General features: G+C 43.3%; 1 protein-coding gene across 4 annotated transcripts in view; it reads left to right on the top strand.

Annotated features, from left to right (window-relative positions):
* AKAP13 (A-kinase anchoring protein 13) overlaps positions 1-13,497 on the top strand; it is a 371,269-nt gene that overhangs the window by 150,040 nt on the left and 207,732 nt on the right. For all 4 annotated transcript variants that reach the window (XM_070763468.1, XM_070763470.1, XM_070763469.1 and 1 more), the window contains one exon: positions 6,928-7,254. In XM_070763468.1, coding sequence (XP_070619569.1) covers positions 6,928-7,254 — 327 coding nt within the window. The remainder of the gene's footprint in view (positions 1-6,927; positions 7,255-13,497) is intronic.

The raw sequence follows: 13,497 nt of genomic DNA on the forward strand, positions 1-13,497 counted from the left end.
AGGCTCTTCCCCTGGGTCCCGCCAGATGACGTCTGACTTACGGGACCTGGAGAAGGGACCTAATTGGTCGCTGGGATTCATGCGGCATACATAGATCTATACATAGATCTTTGCACTTGGGGTTGGGGGAAGGACAGTTTAAAATTAGTTTTTCAGCATAATGTAGTGCAAGGCATTGTAGGCATTTTTCCCACTCTGTGTACAATATTTTATTTAGTTATGTATTGCTAAGATAGTCCCTTATGAGATTAGTTACAAATTCGGTTTCTTTTGCTGATCCTGGGACTATATGATTTATCGCCTAGTCGCGGCAGATGAAACCTATCATTTCGACTCCAGCTTGTGTCTGGGTGTGCGTGTGTTTAATCTTGTTACTCTCCTGCCTTCTTCCTTTACAAATCCATAATACCGAATTGCCTCTTTTAGCAATTTGATTTCTGTCGTTCAGCCTTAGAAGCAATATGAAACAGATACTGTAGAGCACAGATCTTTCTTTTTAAAAAAATGGGATGGGTTCTGGAAGTCCTGAAGCAATTTAGATCTTCACCCTGGTGTTCTTTGAGGAATAGCTTTTCTTGCTTTTGAATTAATTGACAAAGTCAAAATCTAATTCTGGGTTGGGGGAGAGAGTGTGTCAGAAAAACATCAAAAGAACTTGAAAGAGGGCAAACACTCTGCAGCTGGATGTTTGATCTGATTAAACCTTATTTATCACTTTAAGAGCCGCAACACTTTCTTGTTGCTTAATTCAGCATCCTGGTCAAGCATTTTCGATGTCTAGTTTCTTCAGGTCCAAGGATTCCCTGGTTACTTCTCCTTACCTAACAGTCCAGTGTTCCTCAACCCGATTCTCACCAGATGTGAGGGAACTGCATTTTCCAAAATTTATCCCTAGCGGGACTATTCTCAAGTCCTGGAAGTTTGGCATTTCAAAATTCAACCTTCTGGTTATTTGACTTTTTGATCCAAGATATATAGCTTATATATCCAGATTTATGCGTAGTCAAGATCTTAGATTGTTGAATAAACTATAGTTGGCTAGGTCATAAGTCACACCCTACAAACCATAAATGCTGGCTTTATGTTAAAGTCAAACTGAAAGAAACCTAATTTATTCTTTAACTCATGAACCCAGTCATTATCTATGTACAGTATCTCCTTTAGATGAACTTCTGGTCATTCATTCATTCATTCATTCATTCATTCATTCATCCATCCATCCATCCATCCATCCATCCATCCATCCATCCATCCATCCATCCATCCATTTAGTCAAGTACGTATTGGTAGTATACAAAGATATAACAATGTTTATATACAGGATACTAGTGAGAAAGAGAGAGAAATATTAGGACAGGGGATGGTGGGAACGCTGGTGCACTTATGCACGCCCCTTACTGACCTCTTAGGAATTGGGAGAGGTCAACAGTGGATAGTCTAAGGGTAAAGCTTTGGGGGTTAGATGATGAAACTACAAAGTCAGATATGAGTTTCATGTATCAACTACTCAATTCCTAAAGTTGTATTTCTTGCAATCGAGTTTGGAGCGGTTTACTTTAAATTTGTATCTGTTATGTATTTGTGTCTTCTTGTGGTTGAAACTGAAGTAGTCGTTGACAGGAGAGACATTGTAGCAGATGATTTTACAAGCTATGCTTAGGTCGTGTTGAAGGCGATGTAGTTCTAAGCTTTAAACGTGCATAACGAGCATCAAGATACCCTAGTACAGTGATGGCAAACCTATGGCACAGGTGCCAGAGGTGGCACGCGAAGCCATATCTGCTGGCCCTAGCTCAGCTGTGTGTGTGCCGGCCAGCTGATTTTTGGCTCACACAGAGGCTTTGGGAGGGCATTTTTGGCTTTCAGAGATACTCCAAGGGGATGGGAGAGAGTGTTTTTACCCTCCCCCGGCTCCAAGGAAGGCCTTGGAGCCTGGGGAGGGCAAAACATGAGCCTTCTGGGTCCACCAAAAGTTGGGGAACAGGCCATTTCCGGCTACAGGGGAAAGCTGTTTTCCCCCTCGCCTGGCATTGAATTATGGATGTGGGCACTCGCGCATGTGCACATGCTCTTTTGGCACCCAAGGAAAAAAAGGCTTGCCATCACTGCCCTAGTAGTTTTTCTATTAACAAGAAAATTGGAATAAATTGATACCTCGTCTTACGAACTTAATTGGTTCCAGGACGAGATTTGTAAGGTGAAAAGTTTGTAAGACGAAACAATGTTTCCCATAGGAATCAATGGAAAAGTGATTAATGTGTGCAAGCCCAAAACTCACCCCTTTTGCCAGCCGAAGCTCCCGTTTTTGTGCTGCGGGCATTCCCCTGAGGCTCCCCGCCATGGGAAACACCACCTCCGGACTTCCGTGTTTTTGTGATGCTGCAGGGGAATCCCAGCAGGAAAATCCCAGCAGCACAAAAACGGGTGCTTTGCTGGCAACGGAACTCCGGAGGTGGGGTTTGCAGCGGAGGGAGCCTCAGCGAAATTGCAGTATCCCAAAAACACAGAAGTCCTTGAAATCCCGCCTCATGTCAGTTGGGGACGACCGTTATGACAGTTGGGGATGACCGTTATGGCAGTTGGGAATGACTGTTATGACAGTTGGAGATAACCGTTATGACAGTTGGGGGCGACCCTTGTGGACGACCGTTATGACATTTGGGGATGACCATTATGACAGTTAGAAATTACCGTTACGACAGTTGGGGGGCGACGGTTATGACAGTTGGGGACGACCGTTATGACAGTTGGGGGCGACAGTTATGACAGTTGGGGGTGACTGTTATGACAGTTGGAAATGACCGTTATGACAGTTGGAGATAACAGTTATGACAGTTGGGGACGACCGTCATGACATTTGGGGATGACTGTTATGACAGTTGGGAATGACCGTTATGACAGTTGGGGGCGACCGTTATGACAGTTGGGGGCGACGATTATGACAGTTGGGGATGACTGTTATAACAGTTGGAAATGACCATTATGACAGTTGGGGGTGACCGTTATGACAGTTGGGGGCGACTGTTATGACAGTTGGGGGCGACCGTTATGACAGTTTTGGGGCGACCATTATGACAGTTGGGGATGACCGTTATGGCAGTTGGAGATAACCGTTATGACAGTTGGGGGCGAACCTTGTGGACGACCGTTATGGCAGTTGGGAATGACCGTTATGACAGTTGGAGATAACCGTTATGACAGTTGGGGGCAACCGTTATGACAGTTGGGGACAACGGTTATGACAGTTGGGAATGACCGTTATGACAGTTGGGAATGACTGTTATGGAAGTTGGGGATGACTGTTATAACAGTTGGAAATGACCATTATGACAGTTGGGGATGACCGTTATGACAGTTGGGAATGACCGTTATGACAGTTGGGAATGACTGTTATGATAGTTGGAAATGACCGTTATGACAGTTGGGGGCGACCGTTATGACAGTTGGGGACGACCGTTATGATAGTTGGGGACGACCGTTATGACAGTTGGGGATGACTGTTATAACAGTTGGGGATGACCGTTATGGCAGTTGGGAATGACCGTTATGACAGTTGGAGATAACCGTTATGACAGTTGGGGTGACCGTTATGACAGTTTGGGACAACTGTTATGACAGTTGGGGATGACGGCTATGACATTTGGGGGCGACAGTTACGACAGTTGGGGATGACCGTTATGGCAGTTGGGAATGACCATTATGACAGTTGGGAATGACCGTTATGACAGTTGGAAATGACCATTATGACAGTTGGGGGCGACCGTTATGACAGTTGGGGGCGACCGTTATGACAGTTTGGGACAACCGTTATGACAGTTGGGGACGACGGCTATGACATTTGGGGGCAACAGTTACGACAGTTGGGGATGACCGTTATGGCAGTTGGGAATGACCATTATGACAGTTGGGAATGACCGTTATGACAGTTGGAAATGACCGTTATGCCAGTTGGGGGCAACTGTTATGACAGTTGGGGAAAAATTGAATGCTTGAAAAGCACTGACAATTCCATATAGCGACAGCAGTTGCAGTAACAAAAGTTTATTTTTTTAAATTTTCTTTTTAATTTTTGTATACATACACAAACATAACAATGACAAACAAAACAGAAAAAAACATTAAAAGTTTGGGAAGTTTACATTCCCTGCTCATTCAGAATTTCAATTTCAAATTCTCCCATATTTTATAATATTCGGAGTCTTCTTTCCCTTCCAGCTTCAATACTTTTGCAGTAAGTTTCAATTTGAGGACAACATTTGGACCAGGAGGTTGAGTTTAGAAAATTAAGCTTGACTGTTTTAAAATGGTGCATCATTTTTTATATCTTATAGCTGTTGTTTTGTAGGCCACCCGAGATTTGGGTGTGGTATGGGTAGCTATATAAATAATATAACAAATAAAATCTGTGCCCCAGATTGCACAAGTTGTCTGAATCACTGATGGTTGGCTGAAAAAGAGAGGGAAGAGCATCTTTTAGTTCAAACTATTGGAAGAGTTATTGGCAGTGACAATAATTTCTATCATCCTTTTCCCATTACCCCAATCTTTTGACTATGGAGTCTATCTGCTTGTCATTTATCTTTGAACAAAATTAAGTTGGCAGCTACAAATAGCTCTTTTCGGCTCCTTCCACTTACGGTAGATTCCTAATTCCAGTTTCCTCTTTGCTTATGAAATCCCAATTATGGAGACATTGGCTAGCTTCGTTCTTAAGAGAACTTAAGAGCTCCCAATTCCTGGTTCGGTTTTCCTCTTCAGTAGTGAATGAATTGTTTTTGCCATGTTACCGTAAAAGGATTTTTCCCAGCTGCCAGTGTCCAGCTGTGAATTGTTCAAGTCTGTTTTCTGGAGAAGAAAACGTCATTTGAGTTCATTCATGTCATTAAAAATAGAGAGGAAGGAGTCAGGAGAGGTGGGGGGAGAGGTTGATTCACATAACAAGGGATTGAAGTAGTCAGCAGAGTAGCTTTTTCAGTAATGAATGAATGGCCAGTCTGGTTGGGTGTGGTCTGTGGAGGGTGGTGTCTCAAGAAAGGAGGAGAAGCGAGGCTTTGCTCCACCAATAAAAAATCTTGCAAGCCTGAATGTCCTGAAACTCTCCATCCTCTTTAGATAACAATTAGGGAGGCCTTTATTTACTGTATTTTTCGGTGTAGAAGATGCACTGGTGTATTAGACGCATCTAGAATTTAGAGGAGGAAAACAAGGAAAAAAGTATTCTGAACCAAATGGTATAGTATTACAGTGATCCCTCGATTATCGCGAGGGTTCCGTTCCAAGACCCCTCGCGATAATCAATTTTTCGCGATGCAGGGTTGCGGAAGTAAAAACACCATCTGCGCATGCGCGCCCTTTTTTTTCATGGCCGTGCATGCGCAGATGGTGGAGTTTGCGTGGGCGGCGGGGAAGACCCAGGGAAGGTTCCTTCCGCTGCCCAGCAGCTGATCTGCTCGGTAGCGCAGCAGCAGCGAGCAGACGAAGATCGGGGTTTCCCCTTTGCGTGGGCGGCGGAGAAACCCCGATCTTCGTCTGCTCGCTGCTGCTGCGGCCGCCCAGCAACTGATCTGCTCGGTAGCGCAGCAGCAGCGAGCAGACGAAGATCGGGGTTTCCCCGCCGCCCACGCAAAGGGGAAACCCCGATTCGGCTCCTCGCTGCTACCGCGCTGCCGAGCAGATCAGCTGCTGGGCGGCCGAAGGAACCTTCCCTGGGTCTTCCTCGCTGATGCCCCTGCTCGCCCGCCCGCCCGCCGCCCGCCGCCCGCCAGCAAAAGGGGGAGAGATAGAGAAAGAGAGAGAAGGAAAGAAAGAGATGAGAGAGGGAGGAAGAGAGTGTGAGAGAGGAAGAAGCAAGATAGAGAAAGAGAGAGAGAAAGAAAGATGAGGAAGGAAGAGAGTGACGTCATCGGGTGGGAAAAATCGCGATATAGCGTTTCGCGAAGAACGAGATCGCGAAAATCGAGGGATCACTGTATATTGTTTAATAAAATACCAGTACTGTATAGCAGAATACTTTTTACAACAATGTATACTTTTTAAAACCATGTACACTTTTTACAAACTTCAAACTTGACAGCTTCAAGACTTGTGGACTTCAACTCCCAGAATTCCTCCACCATTCATGCTAGCTCAGAAATGGGAATTGAAGCCCACAACCTTAAGCTTGCCAGGTTTGAAGACCCTTGCACTCCTAGCCCCTAACTCAAATAAACAAACAAAACAAGCAAATGAGGACAATTCATTTTGTTAGTTGTTCCTTTAGACACAGAAATGGCTAGTGATAGAATCATTTGCAATTACAGTTCCATGCTGAGGTTGCCTTAATATTATTACTATACTATGAGTTTTTCAAGGACCCCTCTCTTGACTACTCCAATTTTCACAATTGAAGTGCATGGAAATATATGGTGATGATGATGAACCTGAAATATTCCTTAAAAGAAGTGTTTCTAGAGCAGGGATTTCCAACCTTGGCCACTTTTAAAACTTGTGGACTACAACTCCCAGAGTTCCTCAGCCACCTTTGCTGGCTGAGGAACTCTGGGAGTTGAAGTCCACAAGTTCAAGCCACTCCCAACTAGTCACATGGCTTGCAAGCCTCTTCTACCCAGTCATATGACCATCAAGCCACCCCCACAAAATAAGCCACACCCACAGTGTGGCAGTAAAAAAATTGGCTGCCCATTACTGTCCAGAAGTTGTGAATATCCCACTGTCTGAAGCAGTGTAGAGTTTCCTGCCTAAGCAGGGGGTTGGACTAGACTCTGTTGGACTTTGTTGTTGTTATTGTTATTGTTGTTGTTGTTGTTGTTGTTGTTATTATTATTATTATTATTATTATTATTATTATTATTATTATTACCTAATCTAAAACCCACGTGATAAAAAAACCATTTAACTAACATTCATTCATAACACCTTCCTCCGCAGGTCACGACTGTTGTGAGACGGTGAAAGTCTCTCTCTGTGCCACCAAGCAAGGCCGCCCTTTTCTGGTGGTGGCGGAAGACAGCTTGCAGTTCGTCCAGGATGAAGCTTACGACGCGGCCCAATTCCTGGCGCTGTGTGCCGGGAACCAGCAAGCGTTAATCTTTACCCGTTTCCTGGACCAAGTGTTAAACTTCACCCGCTTCCTGGACCGTTCGGGGCAACCTGCGGGGGACTTAGATTTTCTGGATGAGAAAGTGACTTTGGCGTTTCGTCACCTGACGCTGCCGGCCGAGTGGAACGTGTTGGGGACGGACCACGGCCTCCACGGTAAGATTTGGCACTGCTTGGTGCGTGCTGCAGATTGGATTATTTATGGCGCTAATCAAACTTAGGAGCTGGTTCCCCACGTCACACTTTAGACAGACTGGACTGATTTCTCCCTGCAAAATGCAGCTGTTGAATCTGTTTTCCATAAACCTGATTTATTCTATTAGTACCTTGTTTGTCTGTGCAGATTAGCTTTCTAAGCAATTTGCATTTATGCCACGCCACGTGAACAAATCTCAGTCAAATGATTCTGCTGTTGCTAGTCTTGGTAGATGTTATCTGTAGCGTTTTTATCATGTGAGTTAACCAAAATAACTTATCAGGAGAGTTGAAGTATCATGAGTGAAAATAAGACAGTTCCTTTCTGAAAGAGAGAGAAAGAGAAAAGAGAGAGAGAGAGAAAGAAAGAAAGAGAAAGAAAGAGAGAAAGAAAGAAAGAGGATGAGAGAGAGAGAGAAAGAAAGAGAAAGAAAGAGAGAAAGAAAGAGAGAAGATGAGAGAGAAAAAAGAGAAAGAAAGAAAGAAAATAAAAAGAAAGAAAGAAAGAGAGAGAGAAAGAGAGAAAGAGAGAGAGAAAAGAGAGAGCGAAAAGAGAGAAAGAAAGAAAGAAAGAAAGAAAGAAAGAAAGAAAGAAAGAAAAAGAGAGCACTACTTTTTGGGTATAAAAACCTTAAATTAATGGTTCCTCTTTCGACTGGAAATTCTAAGTCATGGTTGTCCCAAAGATGCTTTTTCAAAGGGCAACTTGGGCTTCCTTGTTTTTTCCTGCAAGACGTTTTGTTTCTAATCCAAGAAGCTGCTTCAGTTTCAATCCCCTCCATTTACCGTAGTCAGAACTGAAGCAGCTTCTTGGAGGAGAAGCAAAACATCTTCAAGGGAAAAAAAACAAAAAAGCCCAATTGCCTTTTTGAAAAAACAGCTTTGGTTCCTTATTCCTACTACAACATCCATGGAAAAAGCCAGACTGTTGAAATGAAACGGAGAATGGAGCATCGGGGGCTAATTTTTGATATTAAGAATTTGAACCTCAGCTGCTTTTCTCTTCTCTACCACCTGTATCTTTATTTCGTATTTTATCAATTGTTTCTTTGTGATCATGTTGTGGTAGGTATTCTTTGGCTGGTTGGTTCCTCTGTGGCTGCAGCATTGCAGCTGGATGAACAAATCTGACCATAATTGGCTTTTCCTTTCCAGAGATTAGTTTGCTTGCTATGTGCTTTTCGGGTGAATGGCATTATGCATAAATACATTCAATGATCATTCAGTAATCATTCAATGACATCACATTTCCTTATCTTTCCCGCTTTACTGCCGTCCGTTTATTCTCAGGCGTAGTTTACTTAGCTTGCATGCCACTCTTATCCGACTCAGCCATCAACTTGGAATTCCGTATTTGTGCAAGGCATTCCAAGCGCAAGCCTGCTCACCACCGTCCACAACTTTCTCACATTCGTTAGCACAGTCTCATCTGCCTGCCACAACGCGGTGCTGCGCTTCCCAAATTGGGCTCATTGTGCTTGCAATTTCTCCAGATCGGGGTCCCTACTTACCGCCAGGATGTGCCCGCAGCTCCGGATGATTGGCAGCTGTGCGCACACATCCGAGCGAGAGTTGGCTTCTGCACATGTGCAGGAAGTGAAATCTTGCGACAGGACATACGGCATGTGGAATTTCAGCTATTTTGTTGGCATGCGCGGAAGCAAAAAAATCACCAATGATCGCTGAAATCTCATATGTGCATTAACATAGAAACATAGAAGTCTGACGGCAGAAAAAGACCTCATGGTCCATCTAGTCTGCCCTTATACTATTTTCTGTATTTTATCTTAGGATGGATATATGTTTATCCCAGGCATGTTTAAATTCAGTTACTGTGGATTTATCTACCACTTCTGCTGGAAGTTTACTCTTTCAGTAAAATAATATTTTCTCATGTTGCTTTTATATAATTATATAATTAAATTATATAAGTATGCCCATGTTACACCAACACTCCGCAGTCTGCATTGGTTGCCGATCAATTTCCGGTCACAATTCAAAGTGTTGGTTTTGACCTATAAAGCCCTTCATGGCATTGGACCAGAATATCTCCGGGACCGCCTTCTGCCACATGAATCCCAGCAATCGATTATGTCCCACAGAGTTGGCCTTCTCTGGGTCCCGTCGACTAAACAATGTCGTCTGGCGGGTCCCAGGGGAAGAGCCTTCTCTGTAGCGGCCCTGACCCTCTGGAACCAGCTCCCCCCTGAGATTAGAATTGCCCCCACCCTCCTTGCCTTTCGTAAACTCCTTAAAACCCACCTCTGCCGTCAGGCATGGGGAAACTGAAATAACTTCCCCAGGCCTATATTGTTTATGTATGGTGTGTTGTGTGCATGTTTTTAAATTATGGGTTTTTAGTTTAAATTATTAGATTTGTATTACATATTGTTTTGCCACTATTGTTGTGAGCTGCCCCGAGTCTACGGAGAGGGGCGGCATACAAATTTAATTAATAATAATAATAATAATAATAATAATAATAATTAGTTTAGTTTAGTTTAGTTTTATTGGATTTATATGCCGCCCCTCTCCGAAAACTCGGGGCGGCTAACAACAATCATGAAAATATACAATAAAATCCAATACTAAAAGCAAATTAAAACCCCTTAATATATAAAAACCAAACATACATACAAACATACCATGTATACAGTTGTAACGGCCTAGGGGGAGGAAAAAAGTCTTAATTCCCCCATGCCTGGCGGCAAAGGTGGGTTTTAAGTAGCTTACGAAAGGCAAGGAGGGTGGGGGCAATTCTAATCTCTGGGGGGAGTTGGTTCCAGAGGGCCGGGGCCGCCACAGAGAAGGCTCTTCTCCTGGGTCCCGCCAAGCGGCATTGTTTAGTTGACGGGACCCAGAGAAGACCCACTCTGTGTGACCTAACTGACCGCTGGGATTCGTGCGGCAGAAGGCGGTCCCTGAGGTAATCTGGTCCGGTGCCATGAAGGGCTTTATAGGTCATAACCAACACTTTGAATTGTGACCGGAAACTGATCGAAAACCAATGCAGACTGCGGAGTGTTGGTGTGACATGGGCATATTTAGGGAAGCCCATGATTGCTCTCGCAGCTGCATTCTGCACGATCTGAAGTTTCCGAACACTTTTCAAAGGTAGCCCCATGTAGAGAGCGTTACAGTAGTCGAGCCTCGAGGTGATGAGGGCATGAGTGACTGTGAGCAGCGACTCCCGGTCCAGATAGGGTCGCAACTGATGCACCAGACGAACCTGGGCAAACGCCCCCCTCGCCACAGCTGAAAGATGTTTCTCTAATGTGAGCTGTGGATCGCGGATGACGCCCAAGTTGCGAACCCTCTCTGAGGGGGTCAATGATTCTCCCCCCAGGGTGATGGACGGACAGATGGAATTGTCCTTGGGAGGCAAGACCCACAGCCACTCCGTCTTGTCTGGGTTGAGTTGAATAATAATAATGATAATAATAATAATAATAATAATAATAATAATAATAATAATAATAATAATAATAATTATTATTATTATTATTATTATTTTAGTCCAACCACTGACAGTGGTAGGAGATCCTATACCACTGTGGACTTTCTTTGGGCTTGATGGGATGGATATACATGACCATAGAAAGAATAACAGAAGAGAATAATATCATAGAGTTGGAAGGGACCTTGGGGGTCTTCCAATCCCATATCTTACCCAAGCAGGAGAATCTGAGCCAAATGGTTGTCTTATCTCTTCTTAAAAGCCTCCAGTGATGGATCATCCACAACTCAGATGCACTCTGGTTGTTTTGGACTTTAAAAAAAAAAAATTGTGGACACTATCAAGATCCATTGCTGATTGCTGGGGCATATAAATGTACCATAATTGAAATCAACCAGTCATTCTTGGAACACAAGTCTTATTCTTGTTTTTCCCCAATTTATTCTCCAAACAGCTGTAGAACTGCTTTAAGGCCAACTGTGAGCAGTAAGTCCTTCTTAGCTGATAAGGTTGTCTTCTTGCCAAAATGTAGTTCAGATATATTTAGCACTGCAAGATCCTTTTTTTTTTACTCTTAAGGGTAGCTTACATTTACGCAGGAACAAATATTACGTGACTCAAAGCAATAACAATATTGCTTTCTAACTGAGCGTATACAGTGTTCCCTTGCTTTTTGCGGGGGATGCGTTCTGAGATCGCCCGCGAAAGTTGAATTTCCGCGAAGTAGAGATGCGGAAGTAAATACACTATTTTTGGCTATGAACAGTATCACAAGCCTTCCCTTAACACTTTAAACCCCTAAATTGCAATTTTCCATTCCCTTAGCAACCATTCAGGTTATTACTCACCATGTTTATTTATTAAAGTTTATTTAAAAAAATATTTATTAAAGGCAGACAAAAGTTTGGTGATGACATATGACGTCATCGGGTGGGAAAAACCGTGGTATAGGGAAAAAACCCGTGAAGTGTTTTTTAATTAATATTTTTGAAAAACCGTGGTATAGACTTTTCGCGAAGTTCGAACCCGCGAAAATCGAGGGAACACTGTATAGGCACCAACATGCTGATGCCATTTAGAATTTTTCTAGGAGGGGAGCCCTATTTTTTTCCCTCTCTGCGGTCACTCGACTGCCAGTTCTCAGCCCCAATTTTGTCTGGTTTCAATTTTTATACATAAAATAAGGCTGACAGATTTACATCAGGAAGGAGGAGTTAACTCTTCACGACTGAATTGCGAGAGTGGAATAAAATCTTTTTTTAAAAAAAAAAAGGATGAGAAACGCTTTCTAATTTACTGATTACTCTTGACAAAATGCTGCTCAGAATGGCCAAAATGGGGCTTTAACAAGAAAAACAAGAACAGGCTTGTCTTCCAAGAACGAATCAACAAAAATGATTTTAGCTGCAAATCGGTCACATGATGCAGTGCTTTATATTTTCTTTTTAACCTTAAAAAAACACGGCTACTATTCATAGGCTTCTGTGATGTACAAGGTTGCAGAAGAGCTCAAATTTCATTTTTAAGATGACAAGAGGCAGCTCCCAGTCGCCAGGGCTGCAAAATGACGGTAATGTGAGTCACATTGGCTGCAATCACAGAAGCAGTTCGGGTGACTGAAGGTTTCCTGTGCTGTGTGAACCTCCCTCTGGACTAGGCAAGCCAGGTTTTCGATGATGAAGTTGGAAGTTCGAGGGTCGCCCAGAAAGTAATGCACCACATTTTTTTTCTTCAACAATTATTTATTGAACACAATGAAACTTGCACACAAGAAAGAAGGATGTTTCTTCTACCCTCCCTATTTTTCCACGTAATCTCCATCCTGTTCTATGGCCTCCAGCGAGACACAAGGGTGTGTAGGCCTTATTGGTATCACTCCCTGTTTTGGTCACAAAGCCATTTCTGCACTGAGCGAATATCACCTCTAATGGCCTCACCCTCAGTGCCTAGAGACTAACCGTACTTCTGTCGACTGCAGATTCTCCATAAACTGTACACAAACGTTTGTGAATGTTCCCAACAGTTTCTTTCTCCTCAGTGAGAAATTCAAGGACGACAGGCTGTTTGTAAGGTACATCACTTCCAGAAGCCATTTCGAAACACTGCTGCAGCTAGGCTATCAGTCTGAAGAAACGCACAATTTACACACGCACTCCTGACAATTCAAATAAAGTACATCTAAAGTTTTGCATTCGTACCATTAGGCTGAGAAAAAAAATGTGGTGCATTACTTTCTGGGCGACCCTCGTAGTTTGATGATGGGAGTTTGGAAGGGGAATGAATTGCTTTTGACGAGGTGAATGGCGGACAGAGGGCGCTGTTTGATGCTGAACAAATCACCTTGCTGGATGCTACTCTTCTGTAAATGATGGTGGAGATGAAGAATGAGAGTGGGAAGGCAATAAGGCATCGCAGTTCTGATGTATCCCCGAGTTTAATTTAATTTAATTTAATTTATTCGACCTCTATGCTGCCCAATCCTGTAGGACTTGGGGCAGCTTACAACAATAAAAAACAATACAGGAGTGCATTTGTAAAAAGAAGTCAAATATTAACCATAATGATAAAACCCCAATTGTAAACCCCACTAAAATAACCCTATATAAAAACCCTAAATCCAGTCTAGCAACAACATACATACCAGTCAAGCATAATTCTGCCGTATGAATCCCAGCGACCAGTTAGGTCTCACAGAGTCAGCCTTCTCCAGGTCCCGTCAACCAGACAATGTTGCTTGGCGGAAGAGC

The sequence above is a fragment of the Erythrolamprus reginae genome, chromosome 10 (genome assembly GCF_031021105.1).
Source record: "Erythrolamprus reginae isolate rEryReg1 chromosome 10, rEryReg1.hap1, whole genome shotgun sequence".
NCBI classification, from domain to species: Eukaryota; Metazoa; Chordata; class Lepidosauria; order Squamata; family Dipsadidae; genus Erythrolamprus; species Erythrolamprus reginae.